Raw genomic sequence first — 19,697 nt, forward strand, 5'->3', positions numbered from 1 at the left:
AGATTTGGCTATATGTTTATGCATATTCAGAAATTAATGTAAACAAAATATGACTTAAAAAACTTTGTTTTCAGTTTGAAAAACATGTAAAGAAAGTTCTTTGTCCAAATTTAAGGACAGCCTCTGTTAATGGATTGGCTGACAAGTAATGATGTCATGCAGGACAAAAGGTACATATTGAGGAGCAACGAATTCTTAGATTGAGATCTTTGTCAGAAAGGCCAGCATTTTGGCGTCGTTAAAGATTTCCCAGATGACGCAAAAATAACCTTTTGAGGTCCATTATGACAATTAATAAACAAAATATCTATTTTAATAAAATTTGCGTCATGTGTTATTTTCCATGTACTTTTTGCACACATAGAGCAAAAGTTAGCAGCTTAATTAGCAACTTCTGCTTAAAGCGTGTGCTTGTGTAGCCATGCTCAACAGGAAGGGGAAAGATGTCAGACCAGGGGAGGGGAAGGGAAGAAGAGACATGCCAGACCAGAGAAGGGAAGGAGGAGAGATTCCAGTCTAAGGGAGGAGGAAGGGAAAGAGATGCCATACTGCAGGAAGAAAAGAAGAAAGATGACAGACCATAGGAATGGGAAAGGGGAAGACAGATATGTCAGACCATGGAAGAAAGATAGGGGATATGGTGCACAGGGTTGGAGAGAGAGGAAGGAGATGATACATGGGATAGATGGGGAAGGGAAGAGAGATGGAAGAAATGCTGTTTAAAAAAGAGGAAGGAGATGGTACATATGGATGGGGAAAGGAAAGGCAGAGTAAGGAGGAAATGGTGCACAAGGATAGATGGGAAGGAAAGACATGGAAAAATAGATAGATGTGAGAAGAAAGTAAAAATATTGAAGAAGAACAAATGTTAAAAGTTATTAATAAAAAGGAAAAAAAAGTTATTGCCAAAGATGGATGTAGGCTTATTCCAAAACCAGACAAGGGGAAATCCAAATAAATGCAGGGAGAATTAGAAACAACTTCACTGAAAATAACAACACAACATAGATCCTAAATCACATTTGTTTGAATGGCATCGAAATTATATCAGGTAATAATTACTTCATGTGCTAGTTCACAAGGCGCCAAGCAGTAAAAAGAAAAAAACTTCTACCAGTGGTGCAAAATAGTGGTCTAATCATGGCACATACTATTGCCAAAAGATGCTTTGAAATACTTTCCACAAGTATAATAATAATAGTTTATTTTTATATACCGCCAAACCATCAGTTCTTGGCGGTTTGCACAATAGTAATTACAACAAGTAATTAAAAATACAGATGCAAATAACAATGTCTTATAAAAGAAAGTAACACAATTCAATAAAAGATACTGGCTAACAAAATGCGACCCTAACTTACTCAAAGTAAAATATGCACAAATCAAATTATTTATACTAAAATAGATAAGAAACTGTAAACATTGTTCCATAAAAATAATAAGAAATCCACTCATCAAGATCATTTTGAAATCGACTAAATATTGTATTGTTTAAATAGGGTTTTAAGATATTTCCAAAATTGATAATAATTGAGGGCTGGAGAAATAAGAGCATTCAAATATGAATTCATTACTCCTACTTGAAACGCCAGAGTCCTATCTAGTAATTTCTTAAAGAGGCACGATTTCGCTGAAGGAAAATAAAACCAACCGGATCTACATATATTTTTTTACATGTAACCAATAGCAAAAGGCACTTAGCTTGGTGAAGTAACCTCAGGTTTGACACGAGCTGTGTTTTGCTAACGCTACCTCAGAATGCCAAGAAGCAGCTTAAATTTGTAGGAACCTTAAAACTTCCAGCACTAATGAAAAAATATGGGCGTCAGGGGAGGACTATTTATTATAGTTTTATATGTACTAATTCTGTGCAAATTAGAATATAGTAACATAGTAGATGACGGCAGATAAAGACCCGAATGGTCCATCCAGTCTGCCCAACCTGATTCAATTTAAATTTTTTAAATTTTTTCTTCTTAGCTATTTCTGGACAAGAATCCAAAGCTCTACCCAGTACTGTGCTTGGGTTCCAACTGCCGAAATCTCCGTTAAAACCTACTCCATCCCCAGGGCAGGATTAACCAATAGGCCAAGTAGGCACGTGCCTAGGGCCCGAAATGGTCAGGGGGGCCCGATGAAGGAGAGCATCAACATTGTTTTTTCCAAACGGCGATGGGCCCCTCCAGCATCGATCGGCAACACGGGCCCCCCCTGATCGACAACACGGGCCCCCCCATGGGCAACGTGGCCCCCCCCTTGATGGAAAGTAAGATAAGCAAGCAACGCAGGTAATTTTGCAAGCGGTGCTGCTTGCCCAAAGCTTCCCTCTGATGCAGCTTCCTGTTTCCGCCTGGGCACATGGTGGCGTGGGGCGGGGCATGGGGCCCAGTGTACTTGTGTGCCTAGGGGCCCTCGACAAATTAATCCTGCCCTATCCATCCCATCTAAACCCTCCCAGCCACTGAAGCCCTCTCCAGCCCATCCTCCCCCTAACGGCCATATACAGAAACAGACCGTGCAAGTATGCCCAGTACTGGCCTTAGTTCAATATTTAATATTATTTTCTGATTCTAGATCCTCTGTGTTCATCCCATGCTTCTTTGAACTCAGTTACCGTTTTCCTCTCCACCACCTCTCTCAGGAGCGCATTCCAGGCATCCACCAGCCTCTCCGTAAAGTAGAACTTTCTAACATTACTCTTGAATCTACCACCCCTCAACCTCAAATTATGTCCTCTGGTTTTACCATTTTCCTTTCTCTAGAAAAGATTTTGTTCTACGTTAATATCCTTCAAGTATTTGAACGTCTGAATCATATTTCCCCTGTCCCTCCTTTCCTCTAGGGCACAGTTCTTCAAGTGCCGGTCCGCAAAAATATGTTGCCGGTCCGCAAATGATTCGGGTCCCCACCGCAGCAAAAAGTGCCGGCGTCAGCTGACGTGCAACTTCCTGTTGCCGTCGCTATGCCGGCACTCCTGCCTTCCACCTCCTACTCCTGCCGCGTATGTCTCCGCACCCCCAGACAAGCAGGGGCAGCTCTGTGTGCTTTTAACTTCGGCACACAGCTGCCCCTAAGCAGTATTTTAGCCGCGGTTTCATGAGGCAGCCTCGGGGCCTTTGGTAGGCCGGCCCACATCGCATCATCGAAGTGGGCCGGCCTACCAAAGGCCCCGAGGCTGCCTCATGAAACCGCGGCTAAAATACTGCTTAGAGGCAGCTGTGTGCCGAAGTTAAAAGCACACAGAGCTGTCGCTAGCCTACATAGAGGAAACATTTGCTGGAGAGGGAAGGAGGGAAGGGAGTAGGGGTGCTCCTGGACAAGGGAGGGGAAGGAGCTACTGCTGACAGGGGAGAAGGGAAAGGGAAGGGACGAGAGTTACTGTTGGATAAGAGGAGGAGGAAAGGGAGAAGGGGTACTCCTGGACAAGAGAGGGGAAGGGGCTACTGCTGACAGGGGAGAAGGGATGAGAGTTACTGTTGGATAAGAGGAGGAGGAAAGGGAGAAGGGGTACTCCTGGACAAGGGAGGGAAAGGGGGTACTGCTGACAGGGGAGAAGGGGAAGGGATGAGAATTACTGTTGGATAAGGGGAGGAAGAAAGGGAGAAGGTACTGCTGGACAGTGGAGGAGAACATTGGAAGGAAACAGCTGGCAGGGAGATTAGAGGAGGGGAAAGAGTCAGGATGGAATGGAGAGATCAGATGAGGGAAAGGGGAGAGACAGAGGAATGACAAAGTAGAAAGAGATTGATTCTGGGAAGGGGGATCAGATGAAAAATAAGGAAAGATGAACAAAGATGCTAGATCTGGTGTAGGAGAGAGGGGCATAGAAAGAACGCAGATACCATATGGAAGGGGGAGGGGTAGAGGGCAGACAGTGGATGGAAGAGGCAGATGCTGGATTGAAGACAGAGGGCAGACGCTGGATGGAAGTGAGTGAAAAGAAGATGAAAGCAGAAACCAGAGACGACAAAAGGTAGAAAAAAATAATTTTATTTCTATCTTGTGATTAGAATATATCAGATTTAAAATATGTATCCTGCTAGAGCTGATGTTAGACATAACTGGGGAGTGCAAAGCCCAGGCAGTGCGTCTTTAGCTTCCACTGGCTTAGGGCTCTCTCTGACCAGGAGGCAGTTGCCCTAGTTCCACTCCCCTAACACCATTCCTGCCATGTGTGACTGTGGTATTCTGTTAGCATGATATTTGTGTAGCATTCTGTAATAATTTGGCTTATTCAATTTTCTTGATAGTAGAGGGGATATATGTGAAGGGGAGGGGACGGGGGCTTTGTTGATCCTTGCCCTGTATTATTTATATTTATAAAATGACAATTGTACAGAATATTGTTTCTTTTTATACTTTAATAAAATATGTTCAATATAAAATCATAACTATTTGAGGCTTGTGCGGATGGGATCAGATGGTTAACGGGACCGAGCTCGCGGGGATGGGGCGGCAATGGGGTTTTTAAAAATTTCAGTCTTATTAGTTTGCCGGTCCACAAAATAATTATTTTATTTCCGCCGGTCCATAGGTGTAAAAAGGTTGAAGAACACTGCTCTAGGGTATACATATTCAGGGCTTCTAGTCTCCCCTTATACGTCCTATCATTTTCGTCGCCCTCCTCTGGACCGCTTCAAGTCTTCTTACGTCCGTCACCAGATACGGTCTCCAAAACTGAACACAATACTCCAAGTGGGGCCTTACCAATGACCTGTACAGGGGCATCAACACCTTCTTGATTGTTTGTCCCAAGGTTGACGTGGTCTATCCCACTCCCAACTTGTTTTTCTTTTGTTCAATACATGGGGTTTCTGTTCCTTCTATTTCTTCTATAGAGAATTTAAAAACATTTTGACAGGAGGTATGGTGGGGAGGAGTTGTGCTGGTGATTGCTCTTTTGACTCCTGGTAGATACGTATATTTTCATGGATCCACTGATGCTTCCCACATTTAAGGACACTACTTTAAAGGCCATCATTCCCATTCCCTCCCAGATCACTAAACCCATTATCATCTTCTCTCTCTTCCACTCTGACAAACAGTGTCCCCCATTCCAAATAGTCCCATTTTCCCAACCACTCCAAAACCAACAAGAAACATCTCCCTTTTGAAATGGCACACATTAACCTTCATGCTCTTCTCACTTATGCCCCCCTCCCCATTCAGATTATCCCATATTCTCTAATCCTGCAGCCTTTTAAAATATCTAGCTGAATAATATGGTTAATTGGCGTCCTGGTAGTTACACATAGAAAAGCAAGAACTCTATAATATCATGCTTAATATGCAGCCCTGCCCTTCCTATGGCCACGCCCACTTTGGAGTTGCATGCCTTAGAACAGTGTTTTTCAACCTTTTTACACCTATGGACTGGCAGAAATAAAAGAATTATTCTGTGGATCGGCATCAGTCCGTGGACCGGCAGTTGAAGAACACTGGCAAGTCGTGGGTAAGATCTCGCCCATCTCTACCCAATCTCCACCTCAGACCCTGCCCCCATAATAGTACTAATTGCACCTTGCATGTCCCGTGCCTCATCTGGAAGCCTTCCCTCTGATGTTGCAACATCAGAGGGAAGGCTTCCGGTTCAGGCGCAGGATGCCCGTAGGAGCCACTGTCCGTGGCTTTGTGCACTGAATCAGTTAGGAAGAGGGAGCTGGCTCAAAGGTAATGCCGCATCGATCGCACCGTGGACCGGTGGTTAAAGAACAGTGTTTTGGGTCTGATGTACGTGCTGGCCCTGTGGACCGGCAGGAAATTTTTGTGGACCGGCACTGGTCCATGGACCGGTGGTTGAAGAACACTGCCTTAGAAGATAGACTCTGTGCTTATAGAATACCTCGTAAGCCATTAATTGGCTCAAATTAGCACTTCTGAAGGTCAATTAGTCATTTCAGCGGGGTCCTTTAAGTCTACCATTTGCCTATTTACACCATTTACCTCTTTCTTAGGATGCTGAGTCTAGTACATCTGATGACTGGGGAGGGGGGGCTCTGCCCCCCTACCCCTATACAACTGGTAACTGGACCAAATGTGATGCTGCTGATGGATACATCATCCTTGAGGTCTATGTCATCCCAATGAGATCGGACTGTCATGACTTTGGGGGGGGGGGCAGCTGAAATTTATATCACCTTTACCCTCCCCACAAAAGCCATCATTAACACATAAAGGAGCAAAACAATCACAGCAACTAACAGGTTGCTTTGGTGCATTGGAAAGCATTTAATTGCAATAAAAATCACAGCAAAAATGCTCATTCTGTGTCTCTTAAATGCTTTAATAGTCACAGCAACCAACCCGACCCTGTGCTGGTATGAAACAACCTGTGCTGAAAGGGCTATGCTGAACTGACCAGGCTGAATCGTCCCATTCCGCCAATTGAGTGCCAAATGACCAATTAAATTATGCATAAGAACATAAGCAGTGCCTCTGCCGGGTCAGACCACAGGTCCATCCTGCCCAGCAGTCCGCTCCCGCGGCGGCCCAACAGGTCACGACCTGTCTGTATCACCAGAAGGGGCTCCCTTGCCACCTTGGTTTCTCATTTAAGTCCTGTCTTCCTATCGAAGTCCTAACCCTCCGGTCTTGCACATGCACGACCTGGTTTGGTTTCTATACTCATTACCTGGTTAGCTTTCTATACTTGTGTTACATCCCAGCTCCTCCCTCAGTATCCCATGATCCCTTTATCCTTCAGGAATCCGTCCAATCCCTGTTTGAATCCCTGTACCGTACTCTGCCTGATCACTTCCTCCGGTAGCGCATTCCAAGTGTCCACGACCCTCTGGGTGAAAAAAAACTTCCTTGCGTTTGTTTTGAACCTATCTCCCTTCAGTTTCTCCGAATGCCCCCTCGTACCTGTTGTCCCCTTCAGTCTGAAGAATCTGTCCCTATCCACCCTCTCTATGCCCCTCATGATCTTGAAGGTCTCTATCATATCTCCCCTGAGCCTCCTCTTTTCCAGAGAGAAGAGCCCCAGCCTATCCAACCTCTCGGCGTATGGGCAGTGTTCCAGCCCTTTTACCATTTTCGTTGCTCTCCTTTGGACTCTCTCAAGTACCGCCATGTCCTTCTTGAGGTGCGGCGACCAATACTGAACGCAGTATTCCAGATGTGGACGCACCATCGCTCGATACAATGGCATGATGACTTCCCGTGTTCTGGTGTGCATGGTAATAAAGATCGTGCACAAAATTCCACCCTTAACTTTAGGTGTTATTTATAGAATCTAGGGGTTGGACTCTGCTAGAGAGGACTGCACGATAATACAGGGGTTCAGGATGCAGGTTTGAGATCAAATTCAGTATTTGCTGCACGTAAAGGTTCCTAGTGATCCCAAGACTTGTTTGTTGACAATCCCACCAGAGGTTTATGCAGAGAATAAAAAGCTGAAACTGCTCCTGTTCCTCTGAATGACAACAAATACAGTGAGATCAAGAAACTGGAAATTGGCCAATGGACTAATACAATACAATACAACTTCTTATATCCCGTAACTTTCAACAAGGAATCATTGCGGCTTACAACAAAATGAGTTACATTTGTGATATAGTGTTAGAGATAAGCGAGTTTAACATTTACCTCTTTCTTAGGATGCCGAGTCTAGTACAGTTTTAGGGTTAGTTTTAGGGTGGCAGTCTTTGGGATGAAGAGGACTGGGATGAGTTGAGTCTATTGGGGGAAGAGATATGTCTTTAATCTTTTCCTGAAAAGGCACTTGTGGGGAGTTGTCGTAGATAGGCAGGTAGACTGTTCCAGATATGTGCTCCTAAGAACTCAAAGGTGGAGTTAAACATCCGTTTGTACAGCACTGCGTGCCTCTAGCAGCGTTATAGAAATGATAAGTAGTAGTAAGATATGGGTGTTTTGAGAGGCAAAAGAAGGAGCAGAGAATTGAGGGCTGGAAGCCTGGAGGAGTGGGCTAGGACCTGGGATGAATACAGCAAAACCAGAATGGTCCACTGCAGGCACATCTGACAAATTTTACGGGATTTGTGCCCCATCCTGGAGATAGAAGCCCCCTTTTCGAGTCCCGCCATCATGGTGAAACAATTACAAACAGTGCAAAATACAGCTCTCAGACTGATATACTCGCTGAAAAATTATGACCACATTACCGCCACATACCAAGATGCACACTGGCTCCCAGTATAAGCACGCATACTTTCCAAATTCTACTGCACACTATTCAAAGCCCTAAATGGCGATGGACCAACCTACCTGAATGATTGCCTAACCCGGAACAACACATCCAGACCTAGAAGAACATAGGCACCCTTTACTCACCCCCAATCAAAGGCATACAACGTAAGAAAATGTACGACGGCCTACTGGTCACCCAAGCAGCAAAACTAGACCACCACCTCTCCAACCTGCTGATCACAACACCCGACTATATAACCTTCAGGAAAGAACTAAAAACCATGTTATTCAGGAAGTTCATCATATCTAGCACATGATCTAACTGACCTTTTCAATCTATCCCCGGATCCTAACGCTTCATCTAATTAACTATCTTGTAATTGTACTAGGTATGTTCAGATCACCTCTTTTGTAATCCGCTTAGAACCGCAAGGTATTGGCGGAATAAAAGGCACTAATGGAATGGAATCCAAACCCACAGATCCTTATCCCCATTACAGCAAAATAAAGTTTGCAGGAAAAGCAGTAAATATGTATACATAAATATATGTAGTTTAATGTACAATTTATCTATGAGACTTTCAAGAGAGATAATACTGAAAAAGAAAGCATAGCAGTAGCCAACTGGGGTACTGGGTGGGGGGGGGGTTGCACCTCTTTATTTTTTAAAGAGGGAAGAGTCTATATACAAATTTAGTGATCCCAACCAAGGGATGATGTCTTAAAGACCTTTTATGAGAGTGCATGATGATTGTTGATCAGAAGTAAGGTCTGTGTTTTTGTGAACCGTGTTGTAATGCTTCCTGTTCCATAAATTAAATAAAAATCTAAAGTCTCAAAGGGCTAGATGCACTAAAGTCAGCGATTGTCGCTAAACCTGTTTTCACAGCTTTAGCAATGATCACTTTTACTGATCTGATGCACAAAACGGCTCACCATGTGTTTCCCTCGATCGTCCATTTTCTGATCCAGCCATGCAAATTAGCTAAAACCCCATGCAAAGTAGCCCAGCGACTGATGCACCAACATCGCTTGGCTATGCAAAAAAAAAAAAAAGGGATTTAGCTATCGGAAAAACCAGGTTTTTTGCATTTTTTTTCAATGGCACAATATCTGTCCCCCCCAAAAAAAGTCCCCCCACCACCGATGACGGTCCACCTCCAACGATCCCCGCTGAACGTGGCACCGGGAATCCCCCCATCTCCCGAGAGAAAATTGGCAGGAGGGATGCCCACTCCCTCCTGCCACCGGTTGCTCCCCCGAACCCCCACCCACTCTCCAACCCCCCTCCCCCCCGTACCTTTGCCAGATGTTGGGAGCTGAAAGGAAGCACCTTCCTCCAGCTCCAAGCCTCGCCTGTGGAAAATGACAGGCCATCCCCTCTCCCTGGTGAACCATGTGATGTATGGGGAGGAGCCTGAGACCCTGATTAGAGGCTGCTTTGGGGCTTCCAGTCGCTTAGCTGTTTGGGCTTCCCCAAACTGGCTCTGCCCATGTTTGAGAGCTAGTTTCTAAGCGAGTGATTGGAAGGGATATTGACTGTCCTTTGTAAAACTCATTTGCATGGGCATCTGTTTGAACATCGATCACTGTTTAGAAATCGGCCAAAAAATTGGCCCATAGCGATCCACACAGTTTTAACGACCGTTTTTAGTGCATCTAGCCCCATTTAGGGGGAATTAAAAAAACTGCCTCAAGATCTCTGCTCTCCCCAACTTACAGACACAGATAGTTATTAAGAAAAGCACAGGCTTGCTGTCCATACCAAATTTTTGTGACACACTTCCCACCTCATAGGGACACATCTGTATGTCCCAATATACTGGTTGAGAACCACTGGCTTGGAGGGGAATTAGACAAGGCCAATTTTTTTTTGGTGGGGGAGAGCAATTGCCTGGGGACCATGCACCAATAAGGACCCCTTGATGAAGTTCGATAATGTCTTGAAGCAGAACTTCAGGGCACCTAGCACTGGCTAGGCCTGCTCCTTAATTTTTACCCTAAGTCCCTGTGAGTCTAATCCTAGTCCTGGATGAGAAAGGTTAGAAAGGATCACCTCACAAAGTATATATGTGAGAGGTAGAAATGATCACTGTCGGGATGAGCAAGAGAAGGGAATTAGCACCAGAGTTAGGTGTGTATTTGAGACAGTACTAGGGGATGGATGTTAAAATGGAGAAACAAAGTTCTGGAGGTCGAGAGAGCAAAAGAATATGGGATGTGGAGGGAAGAATAACTGGAGCTAAGGAAGGGATATGTCACTCCCCATCTCCCAGAATCCTAATCCTCCCTACCCTCACAATCTGATCTTTTTCTGCTTTTGATTCTGTTAGGATCTTACTTGAAACCCTGTACATACTGAAGTATTGTTTAACTAAAGACATTACTTTGATGACAAATGTTATCTGGGTTTTAGCTAGCTATAAATCATGAGCACTGCATTGTGTAGCTGCAGATTAGTTCTTAAAATTACCCATGGAGGGGGGTGGCGATCGCCGGTTTCCTGAGACCATATCTCCTAGGCTGGAGGAGTTCCCGCCGGTCCTCCTGAGGATAAGAAAAGCAGAGTCAAAGCACCAGACCAACGTTGCCTGTCTTTCAAAGCTGAGATCATGATGAAGTCACTTCTCTCACCTTGCCTTTTGCTCTTGCTTCAGACGCATGGCCTCCAGCCGCTGGGGGCTTGGGATGAAGGCGATGTCCCCCCCTTCCTTGACTAGCCTCCCGATCCACCAGTCATTGTTGTACTTCTGAAAGACAACACATATATATGAGCTTGCCCCTGTAGAAGCTTTTGTAATTTCTGCAGGCATAAATTCTAACACAAAGTAATTGTACAGTATTAACTCAGTCTGACAACTGTATTTAAATATCTCAGAGGACATTTGTTCACTTGTACCCACAGCATCTGGGCAATTCTGAAGCTCAGTGTTCAAAAACATCACAACTAAAACGCTCCATAGTCTTATTTCAAAGTCAAACAATACAGTGTTAACTTCAATGCAGATGTTATTTTATTTATTTATTTATTTTAAAAATTTCTAGTCTGCCTATCAACTATCAATTTTGAATTTTGGGGGCGTTTGGCCCAGAAATTTCTTTCTGATTCTTTGGGCTTCCAGTTTAGTTGGACTCATCCTTTAATGGGATATGGTGTAAGAGCCTTAATTTGCAAATACCCATGGGTGCTCCCCTATTTTAATCCCCCATCCAGTCTAACCATTATAGTGCTAGTTCTGCAGCCAGGGTAACAAATTAATTAAGGCTGTTTTACATAGGGAGATTGTGGGTAACTGTTATTTGGTTTTGTTTTTTTTGCTGAGTCTAGACTGCTTTTGTTATGAGGGATAGATCTGTGCAGAATCTCAATGAGTCTTATTTTAGAAGAAGCTTGCCTATAATATGACCTAGTCACTCAGGATACCCCCTGAATGTTGCAGCTGAAGCCTTATTCGTTGTTACATACATTTGGGCCTCACATAAAGTTACCAGATTTTTATCTTGCAAATCTGGGATACCGAGGTGGAGTCAGGTGGGGTGGGATCAAATGGGTGGAGCAATTTTCCACCATAAAAATTATAATCTTCGCCTCTCTCGTTCACCCTTTCAGTCCAGCCATTTTTACCTCTCTCATCACTCCTCTACTTCTTCACCTCTCTCTCCCTACCCCAATTCATCCCTCTCCCCCTTCCAGTCCAGCTAATATACAATTCTATTTTCTGCCCTTCCAGTCCACCTATCTCCATCTTTTCCTTCCCCCTCTAGTAAATGATCTTTATTGCTAATCCCCCCCCCAGGTCCCCCCCAAACCTCCCTTCGCAGTTTGTCGTCTTCCCTTCAGCGTCAGCATTAGGAAGTGCTATGCTGTGATAAGGAGGCTCTCTCCAACCCTCCAACCACGCTATGTATCTCTGCCGGGTCCTTCCTTTACAACTATAAAATTGGTGATAGATGATTGTCAAAAAAGGAGGAATCGGGAACAGGGGTCTGAAATTGTGGACAATCCCCCCAAATTGACAGTAAATCATAGAGGACAAGTTTCTGGAGGATAAGTCTATAGTCTGTTATTGAGATACGAGCGGGTGCTGAAAGGTTCTCAGCCCAACCAAGAAGGGAATGATGTGGAGTCATGAAACTTACAAGTTATTCCACATATTCACCCCTAAGTTCAACACACTTGGCACATTGTGTCTAAAGTTTCTGTAACCCTTCCAAAAAACACTCTGATATCTGTCACTGAAATACTGCTCCACTGCTGCAATCTCCTCTATATCACGCAAAAATTGTCACCCTTTCAAAATTTTTATAAGGTTTGCAAACAGAAAATAGTCAAATGGCTCAGGATCTGGTGAGTAGGGTGGATGGTCTATGCACTGAAACCCCAACTGTGTCAAAACATCCATCGTTTTGCCAGCTTTGTGAGCAGGTGCATTGTCTTACAAAAAGAGAACTCCTTTCCATATCTTCACTCTCCTTTTTTCTTTCAATGCCTCCTTTAATCAACACAAGTTACAATAGTATTAATTGTTTGGCCCCTTGGAAGTTTGTCAGTTATCCCAAAACACTATGGCCATGACCTTTCCTGCTGACTTTTGGGATTTGAATTTCCTTGGGCTTGGAGAACCTGAGAGACACCATTGCATGACAGTTGTTTTGCCTCAGGATCATAGTGGTGTAACCATGTTTCTTCAACAGTAAATAGTTGTTCCAAAAGGTTGACACCTGCTCGCTGAAAATGGAAGTGTCCACTCAACGTTGTTTCTCATCAGCATTCAAACATTTGAGTACCCAGTTGGCTAACAGCTTCTGCATACCCAACTGCTCATGGATTATACACCCAACATGTTTTTTGGATATCTGTATTGTCTCAGCAATTGTTTTAGCCAATATTCAAGGATCTGTCAAAATGAGGTCATGGACATGGTCAACAATTTCAGAAGTTTACACCAATTGAGGCGTCCCAGACTTTGCTACATCTTTGGTCAAGTTTTAAGTTTCAAGTTTATTAGGATTTTATATACTGCCTATCAAGGTTATCTAAGTGGTTTTTTACAATCAGGTCTCAAAATATCCACATTGAAAGTTTGCACAACACTTCTTCACTGTGGAGTACAATGGGGATTTGTCACTCAATGTATGCATCTTACATTCTTGGATTTCCTTTGGAGTTTTCTTCTGCAGGAATAGGAACTTCATGACAGCTCAGAGTTCCCACACTTGAAACTTCCACACTTTTCATTGACATGGTTCAATCAATGATCTGAAACAATGTCAAAACAATATGATTTTGCAAACTGGCACTTTGCAAAATAAAATAACACTCTTTTCAGCTATAGTGGCAACGTAACGCTCAGAATTTAGGGAGTTGTTTAGGCTGAGAACTTTTCAGCACCCACTCAGACATGCGAGAAGCCACTGCATGCCCTGTGAACAATAGCATAGAATGCTGCTGCTATTTGGGTTTCTGTCAGGTATTTGTGTTCTAGATTGGCCACTATGGAAACAGGATACTGGGCTAGATGGACCATTGGCCTGACCCAGTATGGCTATTTTTATGACTATAACAAGAAGTTGATTTTAGTCAATTATGGTTTATTCACGGAGCAAGGTCTAGCCCAGGGGTGGGCAACTCTGGACCTCGAGGGCCGGAACACAGTCTGGTTTTCAGGATTTCCCCAATGAATATGCACTGAAAGCAGTGCATGCAAATAGATCTCATGCATATTCATTGGGGAAATTCTGAAAACCCCACTGGATTCTGTCCCTCAAGGACCAGAGTTGCCCACCTCTGGTCTAGACCTACTTTATGGTTTTACTCGTATTGCTATCTTAATGTCTAGAATTTGTCTTCTGTTATGTTCAATGTCTGGGTGTGTGTGTGTGTATGTCTGGGTGTGTGGGTGTGTGTGTGTGTGTGTCTGGGTGTGTGTGTGTGTATGTCTGGGTGTGTGTGTGTGTGTGTGTGTGTATATCTGGGTGTGTGTGTGTGTGTGTATGTCTGGGGGTATGTGTGTGTGTGTATGTCTGGGGGTATGTGTGTGTGTGTATGTCTGGGTGTGTGTGTATGTCTGGGTGTGTGGGTGTGGGTGTATGTCTGGGTGTGTGTGTGTGTGCGTGTGTGTGTATGTCTGGGTGTGTGTGTGTGTGCGTGTGTGTGTGTGTGTGTATGTCTGGGGGTATGTGTGTGTGTGTGTATGTCTGGGGGTATGTGTGTGTGTGTATGTCTGGGTGTGTGGGTGTATGTCTGGGTGTGTGTGTGTGTGTGTCTGGGTGTGTGTGTGTGTGTGTGTGTCTGGGGGTATGTGTGTGTGTGTGTCTAGCAGTGTATTGCAAAGGTGCCCCAGAGGATGCCAGGTGTGCCCAGAGATGCTGGCAAGGAGGAAAGGCGCCGGCAGACTGCGGCGAGAGGGCACGTCTTCTAGTCAGTCATCCGGTGCCTGCGCCTCTCCTTATTCTCCTCACCTCTCCTTCTGCAGCACACCCCCTAGGCCCCACCAGCAGTAATATGAGGCTCAAAGCCACAGCTGGGGGACATCCATGCATGCCTGGACATCGACGTAATGAGATTAGTGTGCCACAGCTTAAAAGGTTTGCAACACGCTGGTCTAGATAATGATTTAAATGTCTAATTTTTCTTGGCTTTGTTAGTTCCCGAATGTGGTAAGTTATGTTTGGGGGGGGTTTGTGAGATTAGTTAAGAGGTGTTGCTGGGTGGGGGTGTTGATTACAGACATTTCAGGTTAGGTTGTATTTTATTCTGCTGCAACTCACTCAGAGTCTTTTATATTAATCAAGAAATAGGTTCAATAAATAAATAAAAGAACATAGGCGGGTGCCCTTTCTGGAGCCCAGTATGTGTGCGGCTCTGAGTTGGAAATGTTACATGTCACAGGAAAGCACTGACCGACTCCCTTCACAGCACCTCCAAGTCCCATCAGCCTGGAAAAGTTAGCCAGGCTTAGGAATCAAGCTGATTACCCACCAGGTGGCATGCAGTATCAGCTGACCCAGTGCAGACTCTACTTAACTGTGGAGTTTAAGTTGTGGGATGCAAGTCATAAGAACATAAGCAGTGCCTCTGCTGGGTCAGACCAGAGGTCCATCATGCCCAGCAGCCCGCTCACGCGGCAGCCCATCAGGTCCAGGACCTGCATATTAATCCTCTATCTATACCCTTCAATCCCCTTTTCCTTCAGGAAAACATCTAATCCTTTCTTGAAACCCAATACCGTACTCTGGACTACCACACTCTCTGGAAGCACATTCCAGGTGTCCACCTGGAAGAAGAACTTCCTAGCAATGATTCTGAATCTGTCCCCTTTTAATTTATCCAAATGCCCTCTCATTCTTGTAGTCTTCGAAGGTTTGAAGAATCTGTCCCTCTCCACTTTCTCTATGCCCTTTCATGATCTTGTAAGTCTCTATCATGTCCCCTCTAAGCCTCCGCTTTTCCAGGGAAAAGAGCCCCAGTTTCTCCAATCTTTCAGCATAAGAAAGGTTTTCCATACCTTTTATCAATCTCGTCGCTCTTTTCTGAATAAATGTATGCAACCTGTTCTAAAATTAGCCATGTGATGGTGATATGACAGTTTCAGACAAAACATTAAAGGCAGTGTCAGGAGCTTAGGTTAGACGGGGGTTCCTTTTCTGTCTCCTATCAGTTAAGGAAGAGGGACTTATTTCTGAACCTTTGTATGTTTTGTGGCACATGTCATATTTTTGGAAGGTGTTTGAACATCAGAAGCAAAGAAAACCTCCCAAGCAAACCGGAATGGCTGCTATCCCCTCCCTTCCTGCCTCCACCTCACGCTCAGGGCCCAATATTCAGAAATTAAGTTAACCTCATAAACGTGTGCCCTATTTTCATTCCAATTTAGGAACATAACTTTTCAGCTGAAAATTCATCTTAATTTAGGAGCTTAACAGTTATGCTCATAAATTTAGGAAGGTCATTCATTTACCTAGATTTATGAACTTCATTTATGAGCTAAAAATAAGTGCTATATTCCTAACTTATTTTCCCTGCCCTAAATTTGCCCATGATGCCACCTACTTTTTATGCTCCTACATTTAAGAGTTCAGTGAAATTTTATTGTTTAAATTCTTTATTCAATTTTTAAACTACAAATGTGCACAATAGCGTTCAGTGAAATTTTAAGTGAACATTTATGCTCTTAGCAGTGGGATAGCGAGGTGGGGTAGACCGCCCTGGGTGCCGTTTTGGCAGGGGCACTGCCACCTCTCCTCCTCTGTGCCTACCCACCTCTTCAAATCTTTACTGGCAGCCAGCAACACCTCCTACCTGCTGCTCACGCCAACCTAAGCTCTCCTTCTGATGTCACTTCCAGGAAGTGACATCAAAAAGAAAGTTGAGGCCGGCCCGCCCCATTCCGCCCTCAGGCCCATCCCGTTCCGCCTCCCAACCCCAGCTCCACGCAAACCTCGTCTCTTTTGGCCAGGTCTGGAATGCATCTGTGCGTGCACAGATGCAGGACAGACTCTGCCCCGATCTTACCAGCTTTAGAAAACCCAGACAAAGAGCCAGGTTTTGAAAAGCCATCCAGTCGCCCAGACAGCAGGTAAATCCGGACGTTTGGTAAACCTACCAATTTATAAGCAGAACTCTCAAAGTTGGGAGCAAAAATCCTTTAAATATCAGGCTCTCAGATTTATGCATACTTTGTCTCCTCCTGCTGGTTCAGAAGTTCTTGTTCTCTATTTGTACCTCTTTAATGTGCAGAAAGTCTTTAGCCTCAAAGTTGATAGCTGCCCCCTGAACAGGACACTCTTCATCCAGGGCTCCACAGTAACTGACATTGGTTCGCACAGCAAATGCTACTGGTTTGTGCTGCAAGACAGGAGAAAATGGGGAAGTCAGTACCAGGCAGCCAGTAGGAAGGAGCAGTGCACTTCTGGGAAGCGGGACAGATTTAGGTCCAAAGAAGCTGAGGGCTGAGATAGATTATCTGACAGGACACCTCACCGCCAAATGGACTCCAAGATCAGGGTATAGCATATGGAGCTCAAGCTTTCTTTTGGGCTTCTATGCAATACTTTCCTGGCAGTTGAATGTTCAATTAGTTTAGAACAAGCTTGTCAAACTCAAAGGCTGACACGGGCCAAATAAACAAGGTTTAAGTTTATGTGGGCCGCAAAAAAGCAAATATGTCATTTTTCAAAGAAACAGATTTATTTCGAAAAGTACAGTATAAAAAAGAACAAGAGCAACATTAATTTTATGTTTTCTTCATGACACTTGGCATCTCTTCTCTGCTACTATTTTTCCTATTTCGGGGAAAATCTTGTCTGCAGTGATTACTTTTAAAACTGACCCAAGGTGAATGTCGGTAATTCTGAATCTGATAGGAGACTTATTTACTTTCATAAGTGTAAATAACTTCTCGGCGCCAATGGATTACGGGAGAAATTTGTAACTCTAGTTATGATTTATTGGATTACACTGGCTGGGCTTGGCTTACAATGTTTGTCAGTCAAGACAGCCCTGAGCCCATTAGAAAGCCGGCAATATTAATGTGACCATTTATTTTTTTTCCTCAAAATGGGACATCTACTAATTTTCAGTCCCGCCCCCAATCCCGCCCTAGCCCAACACACCCTGCTTCCCCTGCTCCCACTTCCCCGATGCACCCTGCTTCTCCGACACAGCAACACCAAGGCGCCTATAGCGACTGCACTGCACAAGCACCGGGCCCACAAGCCTTCCCCTCCCCCACCCCTCAACCTCAATTCTGATGGCGGGGAAAGGCTTGTGGGTCCAGCGATTGTGCAGTGCAGTCCCTATAGGCACCTTGGTGTTGCTGTGTCGGGAAAGCAGGGAGAAATCCTGGGCTCTGAAAACGGAACATTTCAGCATCCCGAAGCTGTGCTTCGGGACTACGGGACAAGGTAATTAAAAACAGGATGGTCCCGTTCAAAACGGGACGTATGGTCACTTTAGGCAAGATCCCTCTTCTTTGAATGAACCCTCAGTATGTGTTGAGCTATTCCATGAATTTAGAGACTGCTAGATAGTTTTAATGACATTTTCAAGGTGTATGCACCCTGCTATGACAAGCTTAGATTTTCTTTTTTGTTTCAATATTTTTATTGAAATTATATATGCAACTTACAACACTAAGATTGAACAACTCAAACACCTTCACATCAGTACCTTATGCTTAATACAAAATTCCCACATCAAACAGTACCAAAACATCTACCTTTTCCCCTTCCCCATTCCCCTATGCTACTTCCCACCCAGCCAGCAGCCCATTGGTTCTTCAGTTAGCTGGATGCCCTCCACAAACCCCCTCCCAATTGATGATGTGCTTAGATTTTCTTATTCAATGGCAAAAACAGCCAGCTTGATACATACTGCTTCCATATATGCATCAGCAACCAGCCTATAACAGTAAAAAAACAACAAAAAAAACCCCACAACCCCATGTCATGTACAGTATGTCTTTCACTTCTTCACTTTTACTGAGGCTCTAACATTCACTTCTCTATAACATTAATTCCATTCAAGCTCCCCATACCTCTATGCCAGTGGTCTCAAACTCGTAGCTCGGGGACAACATGCGGCCCGCCAGGTACTATTCTGAGGCCCTTGGTACATTTATCATAATCACAAAAGTAAAATAAAACATTTTCTTGATTATATGTCTCTAGCTATAAATTACAATATTATTATTAAGACTTAGCCAAAAGGAAAGATTTATAAACTATAAAGAGTTTTACCTTATGCAAAATTGTCATTTCTTTAATAAGACATTAACTATTTTTTTTCTGAGGCCCGCCAAGTACCTACAAATCCAAAATGTGGCCCTGAAAAGGGTTTGAGTTTGAGGCCACTGCTCTATGCTCAGGAAACAAGAACACACTAACACAGGGGCAACAGAAAATATTTTGGGTTGGAGGGACCAGAGATAGAAATCTCTGGCCTTTCCCGCAAGCTTTCTAGCTGCTGATGCTGTGTTGATCAAAATACTGGTGGAGCCGTAGCCCCTGTGGCCCACTCCATTTTGCTGTCTCTGTACAAACATGATGAGCAGAACGGCTCCTAACTCTTCGACCCGTCCACCAGTGCAGCTAAGGACCTTACTGCAAATCTCTTGGGGTATACTGTATACATTACATTACATTACATTACATTCGGGATTTCTATTCCGCCATTACCTTGCGGTTCAAGGCGGATTACAAAAGGTTAGTTTAAGGACAGGATTACAATGAATTACAGAATTACAGAATTACAGAGTTAGAGAATTATAGAATTACAGAGTTACATAATTACAGAATTACATAATTACATGAATTATAATGAATAGCTAGATAGGTTAGATGTAGATCTTAAGGGCTTTTAGAAGTCGTGTTGTTATTGCTGTTTTAGGAATTTCTTGAAAAGTGTGGTTTTTATTTCTTTTCTGAACGTCTTATAGTCTGGGGTTGTCATCAGAAGGTTGGAAATCTGTTTGTCCAGTCTTGCAGCTTGTGTGGCTAGGAGGCCGTCATGTTGTTTTGTTCTTTTTACTTCTTTGGATGGGGGGGGT

The 19,697-nt window shown here is 44.0% G+C and overlaps 1 protein-coding gene across 3 annotated transcripts in view; it reads right to left on the minus strand.

Annotated features, from left to right (window-relative positions):
* CACNB3 (calcium voltage-gated channel auxiliary subunit beta 3) overlaps positions 1-19,697 on the minus strand; it is a 144,985-nt gene that overhangs the window by 60,202 nt on the left and 65,086 nt on the right. For all 3 annotated transcript variants that reach the window (XM_033938798.1, XM_033938797.1, XM_033938796.1), the window contains exons 3-5: positions 16,874-16,996; positions 10,783-10,898; positions 10,622-10,695 (exon numbers count right to left, since the gene is read on the minus strand). In XM_033938798.1, the coding sequence (XP_033794689.1) occupies positions 10,622-10,695; positions 10,783-10,898; positions 16,874-16,996 (313 nt within the window). The remainder of the gene's footprint in view (positions 1-10,621; positions 10,696-10,782; positions 10,899-16,873; positions 16,997-19,697) is intronic.

The sequence above is a fragment of the Geotrypetes seraphini genome, chromosome 3, assembly GCF_902459505.1.
Source record: "Geotrypetes seraphini chromosome 3, aGeoSer1.1, whole genome shotgun sequence".
In the NCBI taxonomy this organism is placed as follows: Eukaryota; Metazoa; Chordata; class Amphibia; order Gymnophiona; family Dermophiidae; genus Geotrypetes; species Geotrypetes seraphini.